We start from the raw sequence: 27836 nt of genomic DNA, 5'->3' as shown, positions 1-27836 counted from the left end.
GCCTGGGTGGCTGTGCTAACTATCCAACAATTACCGGTACTTTGCAGGAAGCATTGATATTGAGATGCCCCTGTTTTGTTTGAAGTGTTACAACTTTAAACAATGCCAATTATGTCCTTTGTGTTTGCAGTTCCTGGAGTGCCTCAATCTGAAGAAAACAAGCGGATTGCAAATAATAATCTGACCACCTGGAATTTCACTTGGCTGCTGAAAGACGACACACCTTTGTCTACCTACCAAAGAACATACGGTGAGTGGCTTATCAAGGAAATAACACTGGCTGCCCTTATTTGAAGAGAAATACTTTATTGCTGAGCATAACTATGTATTTGCTTGAAAACACACCTGGAAAACTTCCAGCAAAAACGTAGGCCATGATTTTCAGAAGTAGGGAGGGAGGTAGTGGGGTGGGGTGGGGGGGGGGGGGGGGGGGGGAGGGGGAGAGTGTTAACAGAGGTCAAGCCTGTCCCAACCTCGGAAACAGAGGGGCTGCCAGGTGCAGGCGTGAGTGAAAAGCTGGCCTCAGTGCTCCAGGATCAGCCAGAAAAAGAATGGACCAAAAAACAGTCCTCTTGCTCTCAACCCCCCATCCCCACCACACACTCCCCATGCCCATCTATGCCAACTCATGCCACTTCATGCTCCTCTACCCAGGTCCATGGCCTCTCATATGCTCCACACCAACCTATGACCCTAAACACACTCACCATAGAAACCATAGAAAAGTTACAGCTGGAAGGAGGCCATTTTGCCGATCTTGTCCATGCCAGCCTGATGACACCCAGATGCCCTTTATAATCCCAGCTTCCTGCACCCAGCACATAGCCTTGTAGCCGAGAGAACGTAAGGTGCAGATCCAGGTACCTTTTAAAAGAGTTTAGGGTCCCTGCCTCCACCACCAACTCAAGACAGCAAATTCCGGACTCCCACCATCCTCTCTGTAAAGACATCCTTCCTCGTGTCCCCTCTGCACCTTCTGCCAATTATCTTCAATCTCTGTCCCCTGGTTCTTGAATTCTCCTCCAAGGGAAATTGTTTTATCTCTGCCCACTCTATTACTTCCCCTCATAATTGTATACACCTCAATTAAGTCACCCCTCAGCCTTCTTTGTTAAAAGGCAAATAAGAACAAAGAACAAAGAAAAGTACAGCACAGGAACAGGCCCTTTGGCCCTCGAAGCCTGCGCGGCCATGCTGCCCATCTAAACTAAAATCTTCTATACTTCCGGAAAGAACAAAGAAAATAACCCCAACCTATCCAATCTCTCCTCGTAGCTACACTTTTCTAGCCCTGGCAACATTCGGCCATGCTAAATTGCCTGTAGTGTCCTAAAAAGTAAGGTTAAGGGGGGGGTTGTTGGATTACGGGTATAGGGTGGATACGTGGGTTTGAGTAGGGTGATCATTGCTTGGCACAACATCGAGGGCCGAAGGGCCTGTTCTGTGCTGTACTGTTCTATGTTCTATGTTCTATGCACTCTCTTCCTGTAATGTGGTTACCAGAACTGCACACAATACTCCAGTTGTGGCCTTACCAGTGGTTTATACAATTCCAAAATGATATTCTTACCCATGGCTTCTCATAACCAACAAGCCAACCAATGCCACATGGCCCTTTATAGTTCCCATTGTAATTTAGTACCAACTTATGCCAACACATGCCGCCCACCCACCTAGCTTTGCCTGTACACACTCTGTTGCAGCTCACCAACTATTCACCATTGGCAGACCCAAGGGTCCATGCAGAGCAGAAATAAATACAGTTCTGTGTCTATTTATGACATCACCATTTAAAACCAAGCCGCTCATTCATAAAAAAGCATTCACAGGGTGACATGATGGTGCAGTGATTAGCACTGCTGCCTCACGGTGCCTAAGACCCAGGTTCGATCCCGGCCCCGGCTCACTGTTCTTGTGGAGTTTTCACATTCCCCCCGTGTCTGCATGGGTCTCATCCCCACGACCCAAAGATGCGCACAGTAGGTGGACTGGCCATGCTACATTGCCTCTTAATTGGAACATTTTTTTTGAAAAATTCACAATATTTAAATTGTTTCAACTACTTAATTTCTTATCAAACAAATGTTTCCTTCAAGTACTTAACCCTTTCTAAAACAAGCATTTGTATTCACAACCCCACATTAAAGATTGGAATGGCCAATCAAATTGTAAACTGACAGACACCCCATTGTGATAAATCCTATGATGATAATCCTCGTAGTTATATTAAACCAATAAAAGGACATAGCAACCGATAGAGTGAAATAGCAAGCACTTTTTTAAAACTGCAGACTTTACTTAAAGGACAGGTGATTTAAATACTTTGACAGCTTGGCATTTCCATTGAGTTCATCCACCTTTCTCTGCACATTCAGGTCTATTTTCAACAATCCCAGAAGCGGCACTGTAGCGCAGTAGTTAGCACTGTTGCCTCACGCTGTTGAGGACCTGGGTTCAATCCCAGCCCCGGGTCCATGTGAAGTTTGCACATTGTCTCCATGTCTGCATAAGTCTCATCCCCACAACCCAAAGAAAGATGTGCAGGGTAGATGGTTTGGCCATGTTAAATTGCCTCATAATTGGGGAAAAAAGAATTGGGTTAAAAAAAACTTCCAACGATCTCAAAGGGCACTTGACATCTTCAAAAGGATATCTTTCCAGAATGGTACCCTATCTCTCCAAAGAACTTTGATAGGTTTAGACCTTCTCCGGAAAAATGTAAAGTCCGCAGGTTGTATTTTAGACAATCTACTTGCGCAAATTGGATCTGTTTGAAGACAGTTGCACTTTTACATATGTAGCTGTCCCCGTAAACTATGCGTGTGCAAACTGCAACCTGCCTGAATCTCAACCCGCACCCTCACTGATAAAAATGTGGGTGCTGGGTTCGCGGGCACGCCCTCCAGAATCGGTGTTCCGTTTTGGCTAAGCTGATGATCCTCTCCATCCCCATGCAAATTCAGGCCTCTGTCGGTTCTGACGATGAGTACACCCAACATGGTCACCTCTTTCTGATGTTCGCCGCGAGAACAAACATCGAGGTGGGTGCGAAATATCGCGAGACTTGGAAAACGAGATTCTCGTCGGCGAGATCTCCTTTTCTGATTCTTCCTACCCCACTGGTGACATCACGAGGTTCCCACGCAGGACAGTTGGGGACCTCATTTCAAAACATTTAAATGTAATTATGCAGTGTTCCTCACCGTTATGACCGGCCACATTAGGAAATTCCCCGTCCCATCGACGAGGTTTACAATCGGTGGGTTGGGGGGGGGGGGGGGAAATGTCTGGACAGTACTACCCCAGAAATCTGGAACTACCCTGGCATGCTGATACTGCAAACTGGCAGGGGGAAGTGCCAGAGGGGAGTGCCAGGGGGGCAGTTTCAATGTGTCAGGTGTCAATGCCAGAGGGTGTCTTTGGGGATCTCCATTGGGGTGGTGGTATCCCATGTCAGTTCGGGGAGTTCTCATTGTGCATGTCAGGGGTTTACTTGCGCATGTGGGGGGGGGGGAGGTGTTGCCTTGTGTCTGTAGGGGGGGAGGGGTCTCCATGTATGTGTGGGGGTATTCTTGTGTTTTCTATCAGAGATGGAGGGTACTCTTTAAAAAGGGTGGCCCGATCTCGCGCATCCCGCGTTTCTCCGGCCCTGCCCGCCAGTGTGCCAGCGTGAGCCGTACCTCCAGATTTTGTCTGCACAAATGCTGAACTATCTTGAGAGAAAAGCCAGCCTTGCAGCCTGCGAGTTGCACATCACGTTTCTCGTCTGAGCCAGCACTCTGTGCAGAGAATGGAAAATTCTGTCCCCTGGTTCTTGAATTCTCCACCAAGGGAAATTTTTTTATCCCTGCCCACTTTATTACTTCCCCTCATAATTGCATACACCTCAATTAAGTCACCCCTCAGCCTTCTTTGTTGCAAGGAAAATAAGAACAAAGAACAAAGAAAAGTACAGCACAGGAACAGGCCCTTCGGCCCTCGAAGCCTTCACAGCGTCAGTTCTCAGGTTCGATTCCCGCTTGGGTGACTGTCGATGCGGAGTCTGCATGCTCACCCTGTGTCTGTGTGGGTTTCCTCCGGGCGCTCCGGTTTCCACCCACAAGTCCCGAGAGACGTGCGTGTTAGGTGAATTAGACACCACCACCTGGAGGATCCCCTGCAAGTTGCTCACCACCCTGCCTTGGAAATATATCGCCGTTCCTTCATTGTCGCTGGGGCAACATCCTGAAACTCTCTCCCAAACAGCACAGTGGTGTTCCTACACCTCAAGGACTGCAGCGGTTCACAAGTGTGTGACATGAATGTTACTTGCCACTTACCAGCCCAAGCCTGAATGTTGTCCAGGTCTTGCTACTTGTAACAGACTGCGTCAGTATCTAAGCAATTACGAATAGCATTGAGCACTTTTCAAGCATCAAGATCCCCACATCTGACTTTATGATGGAGGGATAGTCATCAATGAAGCGGCTGCAGATGGTTGGGCCTATTACACTCACCTAAGGAGCACATTCAGTAATATCCTAGGGCTGAGATCATTGAGCTGCAACATCAACAGCCATCTTCATTTGTGCTAGGAATGGCTCCAAAAGCAGTGAAGAGTTCCCCCACCCCCATTGACTTCACTTTTACTTAGGCTCCTTAATGTTACACCCTGTCACATGCTGCCCTGATGCCAGCTCTTGAATTCACCGCCCCTTACCTCTTGAATTCAGCTCTTCTGTCCATGTTTGGACCAAGGTGGCAATGAGGTCAGGAGGCAATTGGCAACAGGTGAAACCCAAATTGAGCATCAGTGAGTAGGTTATTGCTGTGTAAGTGCCGCTTGATAGCACTGTCGGCAACAACTTCCATCACTTTGCTGATGATCGTGAGTAGACCGATGGGACAGTAATTGGCTGGATTGATTTGGCCTGATTTTTATGGACAGCACATGCCTGGGCAATTTTCCACATTGTTATGTATTCAGCAGGGAGCAACTTTCAAATAAAACTCAGGTCAGTAATGGCATGACACCATTTTACCATCATTTCTCAGGCCACATGTTGAGAGTGCGAGATCGTAAAATAAACCCGTGATGTAAAGGGACAGATCAGTCCATTAGCAAGACTGCTACTTTATACCTCCTTAACTAAGTGAAACTCCTCTGTACAAAGTAATTATTTTTCAGATGTGAGGTAGTATATTATTTTCACACTTTGTTAATACTTCTGTGATGGAGCTGATCTCAATGTGCATCAATATTCTTACAAAAGAAGCATTATGGTTACCTGTTTTTATGCCTAGCGATTTTTTTTCTATGCATTACTATGGTGCTGAACTCTTTTAAAAGTACAAAGGATGAGAAAGAACAAGTTGGCCTCAAATAAGTGAACCATATTAGCATTAGCATGTAGTGAGACAAGTGCTGTCACAAAATATACTTTGCAAGAACTGTTTTCAGTCAAGGATGTCAGAAACATTTGCTCCAAGTACCATCAGCTTGACATAATTTCTATTTTCAGAAGATACATGCTGTTCTACATGCTTTTCAAACATGTACAAGAAGTCCTCCACAAAAGTCCTAATAAAAGCTACTGATCCAGTTCATTTTTTCATACCCTGACTGGATTTTATTTAAAACAAAGGCTTGTGCACATCCCTCTCAATAAGTGCGGCAAAGGTGTAAATTACCTTACGTGATACATTGGGGGAGATTTTAATTTTGCCTACAGTGCAGAAGGGGGCCAGTCGGCCAATCAAGATTGCACCGACCCTCCTCCATCCACTCCAACCTAACCCCGTAACCCTGTAACCTAACCCGCACATCCCCGGATACTAAGGGGCAATTTATCATGACCAATCCCCCTAACCTGCACATCTTTGGACTGTGGGAAAGCAGAGCACCCGGAGGAACACCCCCCCCCCCTCTTCAAATCCTTTTTGGGTCATTATTCCACTTGTGTCGGTCTCCTGGTAACTCGCCAAAGTTGGCTTTGTCAGCCCACGAGTTCGACAGCGGTTGTTGACAGACTGGAAGGAAAAATCACAGCTTAGTCTGACATCAACAGAGGCAATTTTCAGTGTGTGCCAGAGGATAGTGATTAACTCTTCCACGAGCACAAACCTACATGCAATTATAAAATAGTTCCTTTAAAGTACTGGACTGCCACTGACAACAGTCAAGGCTCCAGTGGAAGAGCTGTAATTAAATGAGGTGGAACTACCGCAGAATGAAGAGTGTCTAGCTTTCTGCAACTCTTCGGGAGGGACCAGGGCCAGCAGCAATAATTGTTGCTGGAGGAGCTTTCCAGCTCATGGACAGGCCGGGTAACAGAGTCTGCGATTAATGACCAGTAAAGCGGTTTTCCAAATCTCCAGCTTAAAAGGCTTGAAATGCATATGATCAGGGGTCTCTTTTTGCCTCACTTCCTGAAGGCACTCTCACGATCTGAAACCTAATTCTGATATCGCGACAGGGCAGTTCCCCAGCACTGGGAGCTTCAGTAATTTACTCAACTGCTCCTCCTGGAATACATGGCAGGCTTCAAGGAGCTGATTCCATATTCTCCCACTCGCAGCGTTTTGGGCACGGGGCCCAATATGTTCTGTAACTTAAAATTAATGGGCATAAAATGACTGGCTGGACACTCCTAATTTCCCGAGATGAAATCCACAGGTGTTCTGCTCCTCACTGGGATTGTGGCATCACCCCAGAAACTCCAACAGATGGTTCCAGGATGGAATTAATGCATTTATTACATTGTGTGGAATGGGCGGAACTAAAGGCAGTAAAACAACCCAATAAAGCAGGGGTTTGCTAAACCTTTCCAGTCTCCGCGCTGGCCCCCCGGCAATATGGCGGAGCCCTACAGGGGCCAGGCGCAGAGGAACATAGCCCCCCACTGGACATCCCAAGCCCACTGATGGAACCCCTGAGAAAAATTTTGATTTTGCTGAAGATTAAACCACAAAACATTGATTCTTTTTGCTTAATAGGTACAAACATACAAAAACAAATTTACAGCAGTCTTTTCTATTTCTCACATGTATATTTATTATAATTTAAAAGTTCTCTTATTAAAAATGGTACTCAAGTCTCACCTTTTTTGTCATTTTGAATGGGAGGAGTGATGATTCACAAGTTTGTTTAATATTATGAGTGCTGTGGAAAGCTGAATTCTCATATCAGATGCATAGGCTGGGATTCTCTGAAATCCCGGCCGAGTGTTGACAACCAAGCGTCAAAACCGGCGCGAGCGACTCCGGTGTCAACAGGCCTCCAGGCCCAGGCGTTCACCCCTTCCTAGGGGGCTGCTTCGGCACTCGAAAGCCGGCGCGCCGCAGACCCGCTCCGGCCGTGGCGCGGACCCGCGCAAGTGTGTGGGTTGCCGTCTCCGCGCTGGCCCCCGGGCAATATGGCGGAGCCCTACAGGGGACTGGCACAGAGGAACATAGCCCCACACTGGGATTAGTCCGCCCACCAATCGGTAGGCCCCGATCGTGGGCCTGGCCACCATGGAGGCCCCCCCCCCAGAGTCGGATCCTTCCGCCTCCACACCAGGACGGCCCCCGCAGCCAGAACCCCGAGGTCCCACAGGGTAGGACCATACATAATGCACGTCGGCAGACTCGACCAAACTCGGTGGACACTCGGCCCATCGAGGCGCGGAGAATCACAGGGGGGGGGGCACTTTCAACGGCCCCCAACCGGCGCAGCGGTGACCAAGCGGGCGTGATTGGCACCGATTCTCCGGTCACCGGGGAATCAGCAGCCCGGTGCTGGAGCGGCGTGGCGCGATTCTCGCGCACCCCCATGTCAATTCTCCGACTCAGCGCGAGATCGGAGAATCCTGGCCATGATGAACTCTCACCTCTCTCCCAGACACACACAGACTCACACTCGCACAAATAATGCACTCACTCTCACCTCTCTCTCACTTTCATACTCCTTTCTCTCACAAACTCACCTCTCTCTCTCTTAAGCACTTATTCACAATTTCACCTCTAACTTTCTCACACACACACAAACACTCATCTCTCTCTCTGGCACATGCATATCTCTCTGTCTGACCCACACACACCTCTCTCTCTTAGACACACACACACACACACACTCTCAACCCTCTTTCTCACATGCCCGTGACCCCATTCTCCCATCCCAAACTCAACCCCATTCTCCCATCCCAAACTCCGCCCCATTTTCGCCTTGCTACGTTCTCACTCCCACTCCGAGGCCAGCTCGCCCCTTGGCTCCTGCCTGATGGCTACTTCCACACTCACTAAATTTATTGCTCTCTCTATCATTTTGTTGTCCACTGTACCTCGCACCATTGTTATCTCTCAAGCTGAGCTCGAAGTTTAAAGACTTAGGCTGGGATTTTCTGCTCCCATTTGCATCAGGCAGCTTTGTTGACAGGAGTGGAAGATATCACGTGAAGTCTAAAGTTCATGACTTCAAACCAGGAAGCAATTGCGCCCTCTCCTCGTCAATGTCAGGAACCTCGTTATAATAAATCATCATATAATTATCAGGCCCATTATCCGGAACAAATCCCCACATGTCAAAAATACATCCACTGTGATGTGATGTCAGAACAGGTGACAGCACGACTGGTCAGAGAAAGCGTGCTCCCGGCAAAAAATACTCCCAGGAAGCTCAGAGGTGAGTGCAGTGTTCAGGGAGAGTGCCAGGGTAATGCTAGAGAAGTACCAAATTGATTCCATGGTCGTGCCAGGGTAATGCAAGGGAAGTGCCAGCTTGATTCCAGAGTAATGCCAGGGGTGACAACTTGATGCAAGCATGGTGCCACTGGCTGCTGAGGGTGCGAGGATGCTGGAGGTGCATACGAGTGAAAACTGTTTCCCGGTTTGCTAATGTATGCTGGGGGAGTGGGGGCCTGGTGCCTCAAGGTCTGAGTTGACGGTTTGGTGGGTGACTCCAGGCCACCCGCCAGTGATACATCGTGGCACCTGTGACTGGAAGTTTCTTTTTCTAAGTCCCAGACGAATGGAGGTTGAAAGGGGGGTAGTTTTAGACGTCATATCGGAATTAGTTTTAAAACTCTAAATATCAACTAAGTGCTGAAGGAGCTAACATTCTTCTTTATCGATGTGTGTCACACAACCTACTCAGCTGTAGAAAACCACCCCAAGGACACTTCTTACTGGTCAGGGGTCCCCAGGATAGGGAAGCCACAGATGGCCATTCACGAGGATGGCATTAATGGATTGTTCACCATTTTGCTCTGCTGCCAAATTGTCTGGAGTACACGGAAAGGGAGGCAAAGTCACAAAGCACTGTTTATTGCTGAAACATTATTACCTTGGGAAAAGGCATTATAAGTGAGGAGAGTCGGATAGAAGAGGTAATTGATAAGCACAGGCCTGATAACTAGAAATCGGAGATTAATATTAGAGAACAGCATGTACGTGTCTTTGTATTGATTGGATATTCGAATTAAGTAGATGTGCCTATGTTAGGATTGGCTAATTGTTCTCACAGACTATTGTTATGGACCCGGGTTTAGAAAAATAACAAGATCCAGGTAAAAATTAGAACCACCTTTTCAAAGGTGTGGCCGAGCACACGGGCCCCTTACTGATATAAGACTTGATATTAACGCTCTTCTTTCCTTTCCAAACAGCAGGTCTGAATTGTTTCCAGGAAGCTATTATCTCTTTTAAGTTATCAAGCAGTCTGGAAACAGCTTTTAAAATGAAGATAGAGAAACCCTTCTTTTCAACCTGTGCAGTACAAACCAGCCCAAACCCAAAGTGAAAGTAAAACTCAGAGCCACAGCCAGCTCCCAATACAAAGTGAAAGTAAAAACTCGCAGAGCCACAGCCCAGCTCCACCCACACAATGACATCACTGAAGCCATGTGATAAGACAAAAACATTTCTTAAAGTGACACTCACATGACACTGATATGAACCTAATCGATAGCTGTGACTGGACATAGATAACCAGTAATAACTGACAGGTAAATGCTAATTTCTTGCAATTGAATAGAATCAATACTGTGTTGCGGGAGGCAATTCTCCCATCAGGCCTGCGCCAACCTTGGCACAGTGGTTAGCACTTCTGCCTCACAGAGATCCGGGTTCGATTCTAACCTTGGGTGACTGTCTTTGTGGACTTTGCACATTCTCACTGTGTCTGTGTGGGTTTCCTCCGGGTGCTCCGGTTTCCTCTCACAGTCCAAAGATGTGCAAGTTAGGTGGATTGGCTATGCTAACCTGCCCCTTGGTGTCCAAAAGGTTAGATGGGGTTATGGGATTGCAGGTGAATGGGCCTAGGTAGGGTGCTCCTTCAGAGGGTTGGTGCAGACTTGATGGGCCAAATGACCTCCTTCTGCACTGTAGGGATTTGATGATTTATATGATTCTATATCTAGGCCCACTCCCCCACCCTTTCCCCAGAACCCTGTAACCCGACACAACTGCACATCTTTTGACACTAAGGGGCAATTTATTTTAGCACGGCCAATCCATCTAACCTGCACATCTTTGAATCTGAAGTATAACTGACTGTGTAATTCTTGAATCAGGACTCTCTAGCATGCCAAGACGGAACATGACAAGTCCTTGCTAGCTCGAAGAAAAGTGCTGTTTGTAACTCCAAAGAAACTCAGTCTGGTTTCTTGAGAATAGGAGAGTGAAGTACACTATAGCTGAATAGCTGTAGTTTTCTCCACAACAGCAGAGAAAGCCGCCATTGCCGTCAACTGAATCAACGCTGCTTTTCCTGCTTGACTTCGGCCGTTGCCAATATCGGAGAAAATTCTGTCCTTACTTTAGTGTTGTTTCCAGCTTGTCCAGTCAATGGCTGGATTCCGGAGACGTCCACCTCAGATAGGACAAGGAACTTGGTAGCACTTTTCAAATTTGCCAGCCTGGCCTAGCCCGGAACCCCTCGATGTATCCCGATGTTTCCCAGGGGAAACCCTGCAATACAGGATCACTAATGTTCCGGGTCTGATTGGCTGAATTATTTCTTTCTCACTTGAAATGCTGTTATGATTCACTTTTGAATTTCAATCAGCGGGGTTTATTAGTCAAGGAAATAATTCTACAAATCGGTGAACAAACGTGCATTTATGAGTAAGCATGCATTGTATCAACAACTTTTGATGTCGCTCGATGCAAAATATTTAACTGTCATTGAATTCATTTGAAAATGTAGTAATTGTTAATTGCTGGAAACCTGAAATACAAACCTGAAATTCATCATAGCCCAGTCAGCATTGGAAACTGAATGGCAGGTCAGCGTCAGGAGTTGGTGGAACTCCCTCCTTGGAAAAAGTGGTGGAAACAGAAGTCTTTGAATATTTTTAAGGCAGAGGTGGATGGATTCGTGGTAAGCAAGGGGAAGATAGGCTAGCGGGAGTATAGGCGGGACTCAGATTTGAGATTACTGTCAAATAAATCATAACCTTGGGTGCAATTCTCCCAAAGTCCCCTAACGACCGCAGCTGGGGGCCTCTGATCCCCTGGGGGACTCCCACAAGTGCCATCCTGCCTGGTTCCTATTTGTCAGAACCTATGCTGAACTGTGCTCGCCCAAGGTCTCTGAGACAAAAGGGTTGAATCCCAAAGCCTCAGGTACTTCGGGAATCTGCACATTAGAGTGAGGCTTACTGCCAAGTTATAATCCCTCCCATTGTGGGTGGGATTCACATTGCAACGTCTCGCGATATTGTGTTGAATCGCATGAGGCGTGACGAGCTGGGTAGATCCTAGGAGCGAGTTCTCCTGGCTTTCAATGACCACGCCGCACCTTGGCGAGCTGCTTTTCGGGGACAGCATGGCCATTAGATCACACCCCTTATTCACTGGAGGAGCAGGCTTGAAGGGCCGAATGGTGTACTTCTGCTCCTTGTTTGTATGTTCGTAGGTTTTAAAATTTCACGCAGAATCAATGAAGGGGCCAGTCCAAAACCTCGGCCTGACTTTCGCCTTCAAATGCTGCCCGACCTGCACGTGCATTTTCAAAAGCTTCTGTTTTTATTAGGATAGGGAGTTTAGTTATTGGTAAACTATTGAAACCAATAAAACTAGAATCTCTTTTAAACAAAGTCATTTGTGATGATTGCGCCGCTCCATTAAATAAATCCCGCATGTGTAAGAATGAACAATAAGGACTAATGTTGTTTCCATTGATTGAAACCTTGCGCTGCTAATAAATGCAACAACAATGACAAACAACAAAGATCCCTTCCAGAGTTCAATACAGTAATGGATTTTTTATAGTAAAATGATATGCATGCCATTTGCAAATGGAATTATGTTGCCATACTTAAGACAATTATAATCACAATAAATAGCAAGCTATTAGTGCAAAAATGTAATTACATGAAAAAAGTCAATTTCAGGACACTTAGGAACATTTGTTGAAGTAAAGTATTTGCTTTATAAAGCCATAGACTTCTTCAATTCATGCAATTTTCATCAATATTTAAAATAACTGAAAACTGCGAGAGGGCTGTTGAGATAAAATGCAGCACTTCAGTTTAAAATCACATTCTCCACTGGTAGTTTGTATTTAATCAGAGAGAAATCTGTGCCTTTTCCAGTACAGTCCCAACCACTTATAACGGGCATATTCATACAACCATGATTTGGGTACTATATTTAAAGGGAAGTTTATATTGTGAAGTGTTCTGTTTGAAGCCTGTTAATCTACTGCATCACCTACTATACCTGAGCTACCCTGGACAGGCATTTGTGTGGCGCAGCTGGAGCTCAGTGCTCTGTAATTCGTAATTCTGTACACACTTTACTCCCATGATTATTATTGTAATGGCTGCGCAAATCTCACCCCTGCTGCACATGAAGGTGAGTATCGGCAGCACGGTAGCATTGTGGATAGCACAATCGCTTCACAGCTCCAGAGTCCCAGGTTCGATTCCGGCTTTGGTCACTGTCTGTGCGGAGTCTGCACATCCTCCCCGTGTGTGCGTGGGTTTCCTCCGGGTGCTCCGGTTTACTCCCACAGTCCAAAAATGTGCAGGATAGGTGGATTGGCCATGATAAATTGCCCTTAGTGTCCAAAATTGCCCTTAGTGTTGTGTGGGGTTACTGGGTTATGAGGACAGGGTGGAGGTGTTAACCTTGGTGCTCTTTCCAGGAGCCGGTGCAGACTCGATGGGCCGAATGGCCCCCTTCTGTACTGTAAATTCTATGAAATATACTCTTGTCGCCTGCAGGAGTCACTTTAGGGACTTCTAGTTGGAACTGGTGACCCAGGCTGGAGCAGACCTGGTGCAACACTCCATTCCAGTTGGATGTATTTCCAACAGGGGTCCTCAAACAGCTCCTGATACGTATATGCGAGGAGGTTTAATGCAGCGCATGGGGGATGCTCGAGAATCAGCCATTACCAAGGTGGTCATAACCCAATCATGGGCAAAGGTGGGGTGTGGGATGTTAAATTGGTCCTATTTGTCCCCATTTTTGACACAGAGAACAGCGTAATGAGGACCAATTTCTACTCCAATTTCTCTTTAAAAAGACTGGCTTTTATATATGCCTTCCATAACCCCAGTGTGGTGTTCTTTGTGGTTCAGATCCTAGGATGTTTGGCGTAGTGTTCACAAAGACCACAACTAGCTTTTGTATTAAATGAATCTAAAGATTTATTTACACTACTTAATTGAATTCGACCACATACTTCTATATAATAAACAACTGACAATAAATATACAGTCTACATTCATCTACCACTAATCTCTAGACTAATACAATAACTATTATCTGTTCTTACTCACACTAGTTTTCCTACAGCCTTTTTCCTAGCCGTCTCCTCAACACTCTCCCAGAAGGTTTAGCATCAATGCTTTATATAGTTATGCACCTCGCTCCCTCTAGTGGTTGATTCAGACATAACTTTAACCCTTACAGTTCTGTACATTTCTCATACTCAGGACATGCCAGAATGCTTCACGCACAATGAAAGTACCTTTGAAATGCAATCACTGACACAATCTTTTTCAAAAAAAGTATAAAGTACCCAAATCATTTTTTCCAATTAAGGGGCAATTTAGCATGGCAAATCCCCCTACCCAGGACACCTTTGGGTTGTGGGAGTGAGACCCACACAAACAAGTGGATACCGTGCAAACTCCACGCGGACAGTGACCCAGAGCCGGGATCGAACCTGGGACCTCGGCGGCGTGAAGCAGCAGTGCTAACCACTGCGCCACTGTGCTGCCCCCATTGTTGCAATCTAAGAATCCAGCAGCCATTTTACTCACAGAGGAAGCTCCCACAAACTGCAATATGGCAGTGACCTGATAATCTGTTTTTCTGTGATGTTGATTGCGGGGATAAATATTCGCCAGGGCACCAGGAATAACTCCCCTGCTCTTTTTCAGATCAGTACCATGGGATCCCTCTGACATCCACCTGAGAGGACACATGGAGCCTCATTCTAATGTTTCATTTGAGAAATGGCACCTCCAGCAGTGCAGCATTCCCTCTGTAGTGCACTGGAGTGACAGTCTCGATATTTATTCTCAAACCCTGCAGTGGGGCGGAATTCTCCGGCCGTTCGCCGGTGGCAGGATTCTCTGGTCCCGCCAGCTGCGCGCTCCCTGCCCGTGGGTTTCCTGCCACCAGCCAACGGGGGGGGGGCAAATTTCCACCCTCGCTAGCAACGGGTAGCGGGTCGAACTTGCAGCCTTCCAGCTTAGAGACAAGAGTAAACCAAAGCTGATGTGGCGTTCAAAACTCCCATTCAAACTTGAAAAATGCTTATTTCTGTCATGGCTCCCTTTTTTTATATTAACCTTTTCATTCCTTGTTTTTTTTGTGTTCTTTCTTATGATTGCACTAGCCATTTATAACATGTTACAAAATATACTAAGATTAAATGATAAGAACATTTCAAAGTGCAGATTTTTACTTTTCACACATGCCTCCTCTCTGCAAAGGGCAGTGCGTATCATTGGCATGTAAATGTTGCACCTGAGCTTGACTCATTCTTTTTTAAAAGTATTTTTATTGATCATTTTTTTGAATATATCATTGCAAAAATACAAAACAGATAAACAACCCATAAAAACAATCTGTCCTCCAATCCCAGCTCCACCCGCCCCCCCGAGTTTTTGACGGTGACCAGTTCCTTGAAATACACTGGAGAAAAGCAAATTACTGCGGATGCTGTAATCTGAAACGAAAGGGAAAATGCTGGAAAACCTTAGCAAGTCTGGCAGCGTCTGTAGGGAGAGAAAAGAGCTAACGTTTCGAGTCCGACGACTCTTTGTCAAAGCTAACAGACAGAGAAAGTGGGAAATATTTATACTGTGGAGTGAGAATGAAAGATGACTCATAGCCACAGTAACCCAGGGAAACCAGGTGCTAATGGCCACAGAAACCAAGGGGAAAGAGTGTTAATGGCAGTCCCCAGAGAGGACAAAAGATGTGAAAGGTCAAACAGCAAGGAAACTAGCATCAGAGGATGAACTGTAGGTGTGAGGGGAGGGGAAGGGGGAAGCAAAGAGGGGAAAGGTGCAGGAAAGGTGGATAAGATTGGGGGGGGGGGGGGAAATTAAATGTATATTAAGAAAGAAAGAAATGGTAAAAGACAATTAAAGTGAAATTAAAACAAATGGGTCGAAGTGGGGCTGATCATCTGAAGCTGTTGAATTCAATGTTCAGGCCGGAAGGCTGTAACGTGCCTAACCGGAAGATGAGATTTGTTCCTCCAGTTTGCGTTGAGCTTCACTGGAACATTGCAGCAGGCCAAGAACAGACATGTGGACATGGGAGCAGGGTCTTTTGTTAAATGGCAAGCAACAGGAAAGTCAGGATCCTGAATGCGCACAGACCGAAGATGCTCAGCAAAGCGATCACCCAGTCTGCGTTTGGTGTCTCCGATATAGAGGAAACCACATTGGGAGCAGCGAATGCAGTAGATCAAATTGGAAGAGATGCAAGTGAAACTCTGCTTAACCTGGAATGTGTGTTTTGGGCCTGGAATATTAAGCATGGAAGAGGTAAAGGGGCAGGTGTTACACCTTCTGCGATTACATGAGAAGATGCCATGGGTGATGGGAGAGGTACTGGGTATGGTGGAGGAGTGGACTAGATTGTCTCGGAGGGAACGGTCTCTGCGGAATGCTGACAGAGGGAGTGAAGGGAAGATGTGTTTTGTGGTGGCATCACGCTGGAGCTGGCGAAAATGGCGGAGGATTATGCTTTGCATACGGAGGCTGGTGGGATGTAATGTGGGAACGAGGGGGACTCTATCCTTGTTCTGGGAGGGAGTGGAGGGGGCGAGGGTAGTGGCGCGGGAGATGGACTGCACACTGTTGAGGGCCCTGTCCACAACTGTAGGTGGGAAATCATGTTCGAGGAAGAAGGAACACATTTTCGAAGCACCATTTTGGAAAGTGGCATCGTCGGAACAAATGCGATGGAGGCGAAGGAGTTCGGAGAAAGGAATGGAGTCCTTACAGGGTGTAGGGTGCGAAGAGCTGAGTCCAGATAGCTGTGGGGGTCAGTGGGCTTGTAGTGGATATTAGTAGATAGCCTATTGCCAGAAATGGAGATAGAAAGATCAAGGAAGGGAAGGGAAGTGTCTGAGATGGACCAGATGAAAGTGATGGAGGGGTGGAAACTGAAAGCGAAGTTGATTAATTTTTCCAGGTCCGGGCGAGAGCATGACGCGGCACCAAAATAGTCATCAATGTATCGGTAAAGGAGTTGTGGCAGGGGGCCCGGATAGGCCTGGAACAAGGAATGTTCCACATACCCCATAAAAAGGCAAGTGTAGCTAGGACCCATGCGGGTACCCATTGCTACACCTTTGATTTGGAGAAAGTGAGATGAGTTAAAGGAGAAGTTGTTGAGAGATAGAACGAGTTCAGCCAGGCGGAGGAGAGTGGTGGTGGATGGGAATTGTCCGGGTCTCTTTTCGAGAAAGAAACAAAGAGCTCTCAGGCCATCCTGGTGGGGGATGGAGGTGTAGAGGGATTGCACATCCATGGTGAATAGAATGTGGTTAGGGCCCCCGAATTGGAAGCTGTCAATATGATGCAGTGCATCAGAGGAATCACGGATGTCGGTGGGGAGGGAATGGACCAGAGGAGTGAGGATGGTGTCAAGATAAGAGGAAATAAGTTCGGTGGGGCAGGAGCATGCTGACATAATGGGCCTGCCGGGACAGTCCTTTTTGTGAATTGTGGGAAGTAGGTAAAAGCGGGCTGTCCGGGGTTGGGGGACTATGAGGTTGGAAGCCGTAGGGGGAAGGCATCCGGAAGAAATGAGGTCACTAACGGTGTTGGAGATAATGGTTTGATGTTCAGTGGTCTGGTCATGGTCCAGGTGAAGGTAAGAGGAAGTATCGGAGAGTTGGCGCTCAGCCTCTGCGAGGTAGAGGTCAGTGCGCCAGACGACAACAGCACCGCCTTTGTCAGCAGGTTTGATGACAAAGTCGGGGTTAGACCTGACAGAATGAAGAGCAGAAAGTTCAGATGCGAGGAAATACACGACAGACGGCTGCCTTCCTGTATAAACCCTCTCAATCGAACCTCTCAATATGTATTTAATCTCTCAAGGTACAAAAACTCCATGAGATCCCCCAGCCACACCGAGGCACTGAGTGGAGAAGCTGACCTCCTCTCCAACAGAACCCGCCTGCGAGCAATCAGCGAGGCAAAGGCTAAGATATCTGCCCCCGCACCCAGCTGCATCTCCAGCAGTTTCGGCACCCCAAAAATGTCCTCTCGGGGACCAGGCTACTATTCCCTTTGTAAGATTGCTGACCAGGGACGGCATTCTCCCCTACCCGGCGTGACGGAGGGTCCCGGAGTAGGGGAGTGGCACCAACCACTCAGGGGTCACGCCTCCCCAAAGGTGGGGAATTCAGTGGTCAATTCAGTGGAATTCTCCGCACCTTTGGGGGCGAGCCCCGCACCGGAGCGGTTGCCACCAGAAGACCGGCGCAAAAAACCGGCGCCCCCAGCAGCGGGGCTGGCCGAAAGGCTTTCACCGGTCCGCGTATGCGCCGGCAGTGACGTCAGCGGCAGCTGGCCGCTGACGTCACTGTCGGTGCATGCGCGATGTGGGGTTCTCTTTCGCCTCCGTCATGGCGTAGGCCGTGGCGGCCGCGGAAGAACATTGTGCAGCCAGGGCACTGGCCCGGACTCTGAGCGGGGGGTCCCGATCGCGGGCCAGGCCACCGTGGGGGCACCCCCCGGGGTTCGATCGCCCCCCGCCCCCCCAGGACCCCGGGGGCCTGCTCGCGCCGCTGAGCCCGCCGTTCCAGAGGTGGTTTAAACCTCGGCGGCGGGAGAGGCCTCCCAGCGGCGGGACTTCAGCCCATCCGGGCCGGAGAATCACCGCAGGAGCCTCTCCGATCGGAGTGGCGAGATTCCTGCCCCCACCACTTCCCGGGTGGCGGAGAATCTCTGCCACGGCGGGGGCTGGATTTTAGGCGCCCCCAGGCGATTCTCCGACCCTGCTGGGGGTCGGAGAATTTCGCCCATGGTCCTGAAGAAGAATGCCAAAGATTTGCTAGTTTAGGTCATGCCCAGAACATAGGCACATGCCCCGCCCACACCGCTCACGCCTATCTTCTACCCCTTCAAGCACCCGGACTCATCCTAGCCCTTGTGAAATCTGCCCAATGCACCACATTTAGTTGTATGAGCCCACGCCTTGCATACGACAAGGTGGCATTCACCTTCCACAGGGCTTCACACCTCATCCTCTTTGCCACTTCCCCCCTTGGTTCTTCCTCCCACTTGACCTTAATCCCCTCCAGCGTTGCTGTATCCTCCGCCAGAATCCTCCCATAAATTCTGGAGCACTCCCCTCTTCCGCCCAATCAATGTCTGCACCCTCCCCATCAATGAATATGGCAGCAATATTCCGAACCTGCAAATATCTGGACCCCAAGAGAGGAAATGCTGGAAAACCTCAGCAGGTCTGGCAGCATTAAGACAAAGGGTCACCTGGACTCGAAACATTAGCTCTTTTCTCTCCCTACAGATGCTGCCAGACCTGCTGAGATTTTCCAGCATTTTATCTTTTGGTTTCAGATTCCAGCATCCATAGTAATTTGCTTTTAATATCTGAACCCCTCCAATTGGATTGACCTACTCGTCTCCACAAACTCCTGCAGACTCGCAAACTTTCCCTTCGGGAATAAATCCCCCATGACTGTCATCCCCTTCTCCTCCCAACCTCCAAACCTGCATAACTCAGGTTTTAATAATGCAGCTCAATAAAGGAAATTGAAGAAATGCTTACTGTTGAAGAGACTTTTTAATAGCAAAGCATCATTATTGCAGTGAGCCTGTGCGATTGTGTTGACATTTGCTCTAAATGGCTAATAAAACCTTTCTCCAGAATACGTATTGCCCTTGTTTCTTTTGTTCAAAGAGATCCTCATTCCCCTATCCATGCCAGATAATGCTCCCCATCCACCTCTAAGGCCCCTCATGCCTGCTATTCCAAGTTATAATGGGGAGATACCGGCGTTGGACTGGGGTGAGCACAGTAAGAAGTTTTACAACACCAGGTTAAAGTCCAACAGTTCTGTTTTGAATCACTAGCTTCCGGAGCACTGCTCCTTCCTCAGGTGAATGAAGAGGTAGGTTCCAGAAACATATATACAAAGTCAAAGATGCAAGACGATACTTTGAATACGAGTCTTTGCAGGTAATTAAGTCTTTACAGGTCCAGACGGAGCAACTGGAGAGAGGGATATCACAGGTTAAAGAGCTGTGACTTGTCTCAAGCCAAGAGAGTTGGTAGGATTTTGCAAGCCCAGGTCAGATGGTGGGGGGTGAATGTAATGCGACATGAATCCAAGGCCCCGGTTGAGGCCGTACTCATGTGTGCGTATATAAGTTTCTGCTCGCGATTCTGCATTGTCGAATCCATGTTATAGAATCACCATGTCACTCGGTCCACTATACATTACATAGAACCGATGGGGCAGCACGGTGGCACAGTGGTAGCACTGCTGCCTCACGGTGTCGAGGTCCCAGGTTCAATCCCGGCTCTGAGTCACTGTCTGTGTGGTGTTTGCACATTCTCTCCGTGTTTGCGTGGGTTTTGCCCCACAACCCAAAGATATGCAGGCTAGGTGGATTGGCCATGCTAAATTGCCCCTTAATTGGAAAAAATGAATTGGGTACTCTAAATTTTAAAAAAATGAAAAAGAACCAGTGATCCATGAGTGGCAATAGGAAGTGCAAAGAAAAGCTCTAAAAATAATAATTTACTATTTTAAAATAAAAAGTCCTTTTAGCACGGTAGCACAGTGGTTAGCACAGTTGCTTCACAGCTCCAGGGTCTTGGGGTCAATTACCGACTTGGGTCACTGTCTGTGTGGAGTGTGCACGTTCTCCCCGTGTCTGCGTGGGTTTCCTCCGGGTGCTCCGGTTTCCTCCCACAGTCCAAAGATGTGCAGGTTAGGTGGATTGGCCATGATAAATTGCCCTTCGTGTCCAAAATTGTCCTTAGTGTTTGGTGGGGTTACTGGGTTACGGGGATAGGGTGGAGGTGTGGGCCTGGGTAGGGTACTCTTTTCAAGAGCCGGTGCAGACTCGATGGGCCGAATGGCCTCGATCTGCACTGTAAATGCTATGATAAAGGGTGATTTAAAGTATCCACAGGGTTAGTTGCAAACAATTGAAACCTCTTAACCATTAGCAAGATTCGCTGGGCTCCCCTGCGGCATGTTTCACGGCAGCAGGAGGTGGCCATCCGCCATTGGCCAGTGGCAGGATCTTCTGGTTCTGCTGCTGTCAATGGTATTTCCCATTGAATCCACCCCATGCCTGCGGTGAGGGTGCGCTGTCAGCAGGTCTGGAAGATCCCGCCAGTATGAACAGCTGGAAGATCTCGCCCCTTGTGTAAATATACATGTGAAATTGACAGCAGTGATCAGAGAGCTGAAGGAGTCAATCAAACAATGTTTTCTCTGGGGCTCAGGTATTTCAGCGCTCTAATGGATGTCCGAGCTCTTAGCTAAAATGCATAATGAAGCTTGGCAAGACCCAGAAATCCATTCCTTTGTTGAAACACAGGTTCAGTATGAAAAATTCGCCAGTGTCACATCCCTTGATCAAAGATTTGGAATTGGAATTACTTCAGCAAAGGACAATGTTTTATAAAATATGGAAAGGACCAGTGGGAATTGACAGAAACATGTACCTGGTGCTCTCCAGCAATGACAGACACGTAATAGCCATTCCCATAAAAACAACAAAGACCATGGACTGGATTCTCCGATTTAGGATTAAGTGCTGATGCTGGCGTGAGAACAGTATGTGTTTTACGCCAGAAAAAAAGGCTCAAAAGCTGCACCGATCCTCCGTGTGGTGGGGGCTAGCAGCCACACAGTATAATGTCTGCGGCTTTACCTGTGGATAAGGCCGGAGAATTGCCAGGTCCGTGGCCGCGCATGCGCACTGCGGTGGCCTGCAGCGGCTGCGCCGTGCACAATGGTGTGTGGACCCAGCCTGCCAAAAAATGCCACCCTTTGACCAGGCTCTCCACCCCTGGACCATCCCCAACGAGTGCCACCAGCCCCCGCCAAAGCCCTCCCCCCCCCGCCAACAGAACGCCCCCCTCCCCCCCCCCCCCCCCCGACCGTGGCGGCGCTGGACTCAGTGCGCAGCCGCCACACCGGGCTCACTCAAAAAAAAAACAATGAGTGACCCACGCCATCAGGAAGTCAGGCCATTGGGGCGGAGCATCAGGGGAGTGCTTTAGGTGACATCCTGAGGCCGTCCTGACAGTGTGCGCCGTACTCTTCAAGTACGCCGTTTATGAGGGGGCGGAGCGCCGCAAAGGCAGGGATTCTCCGGCTGATCACTGAATTCAATTTCGCCGTTGGCGACGGGAGAATCTCGCCCCATTTGTTTCCAAGTCAGTGGATTAACAATGTTTCTTTCCAAGGACAATCCCACAATGGAATAGGCTGGCAAAGGAAATAGTTTCAGCCCCATCACTTGAAATCATCACAACCTATCTTTTGATTATTTCCATTTAAACATTTTCATTGTCAAGACTGGGATCTCGGCAAGTCGTGTCAGCACCGCCCATAGAAACGTCGGCGGAATAAGGATATTAATCTGTGATGCAGACACAATTAAAGCAGAAATACAACACTGATAGTCTAGACTATCCCAGATGACTCTCCCATGGTGGAAATGGTTTGTCCTCCGCCTTGTCTTCTGACTCCTACACCATGTTAAAATCAGGCCCAAAAGCCCTCACAACCCAAATTATGTGTTATGCATGGCACTTCTTTTCAAGCAAATAAAAAGCTGAGTCGATCTTTTGCCTTGCTAAGTGAGACGGCAAAGTCTGAATATTGCCCTTTATTATATACAATTTCCATGCATGATGTTATTGGCTTTCCCTAATGACACCGCATTCAGAGAGATTAGAACTGTCTGCATCAATATCCGTCAATCCACTCACATTAACATCTCAAATAAACTGCTTGAGCCATCAAATCATGTGAACACAAGTATATGCGGCATAAAATTTGGATGCATGGTTTGTGGGCAATTCCAGTGTCTTTGAGACCCATTATGTAACCTGCTACCCAGACACACAATTGGGTTGTGAGTCACATCAGATGTGATATTGGTGAAATCCATTGCAGTGAGAAGGTGAATTAGGTGTGATGGTGCTGTTGTCATTTATTGTTTCAAGCCCCTTTCCCTTTGCTGTGACGATGATACCTGCTCAAGCTTATCTCTCCGTTACTGCCGAACAACATGACAGAGAATCCATTGCCCATTGGAGGGGAAAAGGGCCTCCATCCTGTTGCCCATTTTCTCCAGGAACAGTCCATGGCTGCAGTGAATAATCAATGGAGCCCCTGTGCGATACTGTGTTGCTGTGATAAGTTTTTGTTCACTGCCCAACTTTGCTAAGTGCACCTCCCGCTAGGACCTCCCCCTGGGACCTTATAAGTATCAGCCACTCTGCCAGATTTCCTGCCCTCCCAATTGGTGAGTTGCATTAATGTAGTCTGAACACAGAAATCGAGCATGCCTCTCAACGATTGCATTAGAGGAGAGGAATAAATGTACCATCCTCAAACAGCTTGATCTTGGCTGGAAACAAAAGCCAACACCAACACTCCCTACTGGTTTCACAGCTGTGGGTCATCTTGCAATATGTAAGCTAAAAGATCATTGTTCACATATATGCCTGGACAGCACAAATGTCCAAATTAAATGCGTTCTGCTGACCAACGATGTATCCTTCAGTCAGTCAGTCATTTTTGAAACATTCACTGGCTGGATTTGTAATCATCTGGTCGGGAACCAAAAATGGGGAAGAATTATGGATCCCGAGCCTGCAATGCCATGCTTTGGGCAGAACCCCTGGGATTTTCAAATCTTCAGCCAATTGAAGGCCATGGCGCAGACTCGTCAAGCAGTTCGGGATGGAGGGTGGGCTGCCCATGCTGAAGGACCAACGGGCTGCCCTCCATCATTCGGTGATTGGTAGTTCCAGGTGGGGTGGGAGTTGCCGTTGTGAGGATGAAAACAGTGAGGGACAAGATTAGGTAAGTTTACTTTCATGTTTTAGAATATTACAGCTGCCTGTCTAAAATAAATAAATAAATCATATTTATTGTCACAAGTAGGCTTACATTAACACTGCAATTAAGTTACTGTGAAAAGCCCCTAGTCGCCACATTTCAACGCCTGTTCAGGTACACAGAGGGATTTTCAGAAATCTCAGCTGGTACAGGAATTGAACCGGCACTGCTGGCCTTGTTCTGGATCACAAACCAGCTGTCTAGCGCACTGAGCTAAACCAGCTATCTATGAAGTTACAGGGGTAACCCCTCTAGGGATGACCCGTCCCAGTTCAGGTTGGGGGTGGTCCATCGCTTGATCCAATGCCACCACCCACCTTCCCTCACCATCCTGAGCTCAGCACTTTGATATGGGTGTGGTCCATGCAAAGGTGGGCTGCACTCATTGGCGATTGGAATGTTCCTTTAAATATGGACATATAGGACTAAATTGGTTGCCTACCATTTGGCGGACGGTTGATCCGACCCTCATTCAAAATGGTTTGGGGTCGGGAACGTAATAATAACAATAATCTTTATCAGTGTCACAAGTAGACTTATAGTAAGACTGCAATGAAGTTACTGTGAAAATTCCCCCAGTTGCCAAACTCTAGCACCTGTTTGGGTACAATGAGGGAGAATTCAGAATGTCCAATTCACCTAACAAGCATGTCTTTCGAGACTTGGGGGAGGAAACCGGAGCACCCGGAGGAAACCCACGCATAAATGGAGAGAAGGTGCAGACTCTGCACAGACAAGCCGGGAGTTGAACCTGGGATTTTTGTGCTATGAAGGGACATGTGGTGGCATGGAGACCCGTAGCACCAAACCACACATCACCCCACCTCCATTTCCAGATCTTGCACTGATATGTAAACCCAACTCCTAATCACTTGCATCGTCTCGGGCAATTGAAGTATCGGAAGAGTAAAGTAAAATATTCTTTCTCTGACATTTTTTCAAACATAAATTTAACCTCTCCCCTTTAGGGTCATCCCTTCTGCTGGTCGGCACGGTTGCAATTGGTGTCTGGCATACTCCACAGACTCTGCTGGAATCAGAAAGCTACACTCACCAATAGGAATGCAAATTTCACAACTTGTGCAATGGTTTCCTGGGGCCTGAGAGTGGTCTGAAAGCACAACCCTACTGTTTGCAATAGATTTTGCAGGACTCATAGGGATGTATCCCATAATTGATCTCACTGCCTGACAAGTGTAGGGAATTTTAGCAATGTTTTTCTGTTGGGAAATCAGCATTCTTTAAATGTCATTCTTGAAGAAGAAACTGCTGAGAATATTCATTTATTTTATAAAAAATCGGAATGACATGGATATGATTATTCTAAAGCTGGCTTCATCGTGGCCAATAACAAAAGTAGTCTTCCAAGTTATATAGCCATCAGTCCGGTGACTTCCGTTTGAAACCCGCCTTCTCCACTTCTTCACCAAGAGGGGTCAGCGATTGTCATGGTCTCTCAGAACCCATCGCGCATTTTAATTTACCTAATTGCTTTTTACCCCAAACAGGGTTGACTCCAATGTTTGAATTATCTGCAGTGTTCTGGCTACAGAAAGGGGTAAAGGTCCCCCTTCTAGCTCAGGTAAACAATGGAAGGACAATCTCACGTATTCATATTCTAGCCAAATTTGAAAAAGTATTTTCAAAGAATGAAATTGCCACTTCACTAACCGGTTCCCCGTTGTGTTCACATGGTCACTAACACAAAGCAACCAGAGAAAAACATCATCCCACACTGGGCTGGGTTCCTGGAAATACTTGTGCTAAAGATATGGTGATGTCTCTTGGGCACTGCAAGCCTTCTTTGCTTTGTTATTGCTCCTTGTATGATTGTTCACCTGCATCGTATTTATATTGTTTCAGACTTCTACTGCGATTTCGAGACGGTGTGCGAGTTGGAATATTCCTCCAATGGCGAAGATGGATTGCCAGATTGGGTTATTTCGTCTCCACAGGACCTCTCCCTAATCACCGAGGCTGCTGTGCCAGATCAAGATTACTCTGAGAAATCAAGCGAGGGTAAGGGAGGAAAATACAGAATGGTATAGTTGAACAGAGAGAAAGGCAGGTGGTTGATTTTATTAATGTTATAAATCAGCTGGTAAAGGGAGCATCCAAAGCTCTTGAAAACATGCTTTCAATTGTTTCGTCTCATTTAATAAATTTGACTTGTCAACGTTGATGAAAAATACTTCTTGCTGTACGTTATGTGTTTTGGGGTTTTGGAAAGATACTAATGCATAGAAATCCACTGTCAGAATTCCCTCAAGAATTGCCCTGATCAGAGGAGAGGCCTGGATCAAGATGGTACATCATTCTGCCAATCTTTCACCAATGTTACACTGACCGATGGGGAAAAGCCCCAAGTAAATCCCAGTGTGTGTTTCTTTGCTGTTTTAGTGGGTAGAACACCTACGGCTCAGTATGTCGTAGCTGAATGAACGGTAAGAATTAAGACGGTATCTCTAATACCATAGCTTCCAGAATGCAATGTGCAACCATGAGAAGGTAGGTGTTGCTGGCAGGGAGTGAAGAGAAATCAGAGAAGTAGGTCACTACTTTCCTCAGCCCTGTACTTCCCTGATCACCGTGATGCGGTTGCAAAGATAGTGGAAACCCTACCTGCATAATCTGACTGTGCTGTACAGCTGGAGTTGTTTTGAGGAATTTCCTGTCCATGGCCTGATTGACCTACTCTTGTGTATATCCTATGAAGTCACATCTTAACAGGGCAAGAGGAAAGTATATACACATGTCCTAATGCTTCACATTAAAGTGTGCTGTAGTCACTAAAACTGAATAAGGCTGAGCAATTCCTTTCAATCGGAGTGTGAGGCATTGCATTGTTCTCTTAAATAGCGCATGATTCCATGTTATGTTGATGTCATTGCGCGCAGGTAAGGGCATTGAATCCTTGTTGGGTGATATGGGGCAGCCATTTTCTGATTCCTCACCAAGGAAGCCACAGTGACTGAGACTTGACAGAATCGTCCAGCAAGCAGGTGACACCGCCATGCACAGCCATCTCCATCTAATGTTAATAACCATGCATGTTTGCATAGTGATCACTCAACAGCAATAACAACTTGAACTGATAAAGGACCTTCATTGTAGAAAAATGGCCCAAGCCACTTCACAGAAGAGCAGTCAAAGAAAAACTGGCACGGAGTGAGGGAGTTCCATAGACCAATGGGTTGAAGGCACAGCCACCGATAATGGGGCAAAAAGATTTTAGGATGCACAAGAGGCCAAGTACGATTGAAAATAAAATCAGGCTGTGGCAGTTGAATCAATCCTGACACATTACTGTTGGCTGAGTTTGGGAGCAGCAGAGATTGCTGCTGGCTAACGAAGATGTCATTGCTCATTAATCACAACCCATCCCACTGCTTCCTTACTCTTTGCAAGAGAAATTCAGGAGTGATAAGTGAGGGAGATCCACCCTGGCCTTTTTGCTGTCTGCTCTCTTTCTCCTGAATGAGATTTGCCGGATGGAAAGCTAACATGTAAGTCACGGGCTTGAGCAGGAGGAACAGGGTAGGAGTCAGTAGGTTCAAGATTTCCACTATTCACTGACTGTGCACCATCTCAAAATAACGGGATGACTTTCATGTCCCCTGATGTGCTGGGTCGGCTGGCTCTACATGGACTGCGTTTGATGCAGTGTAGAGAGAGACAGGCTCCCAACACTTGAAGAAATGCAACACAATTTTATTGATCAACTAACTATAATATATGCTTAGCTGTGGGTTGACACTATGCTGACTTGACTGGAGACCTGAGGCTAACCTGACCAGAGTAACTGACTACCACATAGTGTTTGTACTAGCTGCTGCTCACGGTCTCTGACTGTCTCAGAGGCTGGATCCCGAGAGAGCAGGAAAACTGGTGCCCTCTGGCTTTATAGTAGTCGTGTCCTGTCTGGTGATTGGCTGCTGTGTTCTGTGCGCTCACTGGTCATCCTGTGTGTCAATCACTTCCTGTCTGTACTCCATCATATACCTGGATGTATATTATGACATCCCCTACCCCCAGGGGCGGAATGGTAGGTGGTGAGGATGCAAAATTGGGTGCCATGGTAGTGGCATCATGCCTGTCAACTGCCCGCCTCACCAGCCACAGCAGGCAGTATAAATGTAAATGTAAAGTCAACATAGTGCCAGATGATTATAGGCTGCTTTCCCCTTTGAAGGGGAGAGCTCACTGGTAGTGGTTTAACCTGAGGATCACCACACCTCAGGTGAGGGGCAAGATTCAGAAGGCGGGACCTTAA

The 27836-nt window shown here is 47.3% G+C and overlaps 1 protein-coding gene across 1 annotated transcript in view; it reads left to right on the top strand.

Moving 5' to 3' along the window:
* The window catches only part of LOC119974762 (ALK tyrosine kinase receptor-like), a 1320646-nt gene that overhangs the window by 311515 nt on the left and 981295 nt on the right, over window positions 1-27836 (top strand). The window contains exons 2-3 of the mRNA XM_038813974.1: window positions 131-250; window positions 25427-25582. Coding sequence (XP_038669902.1) covers window positions 131-250; window positions 25427-25582 — 276 coding nt within the window. The remainder of the gene's footprint in view (window positions 1-130; window positions 251-25426; window positions 25583-27836) is intronic.

Source organism: Scyliorhinus canicula, chromosome 1 (assembly GCF_902713615.1).
Source record: "Scyliorhinus canicula chromosome 1, sScyCan1.1, whole genome shotgun sequence".
Classification (NCBI taxonomy): domain Eukaryota; kingdom Metazoa; phylum Chordata; class Chondrichthyes; order Carcharhiniformes; family Scyliorhinidae; genus Scyliorhinus; species Scyliorhinus canicula.
This window is presented reverse-complemented; position numbering and strand designations above follow the sequence as displayed.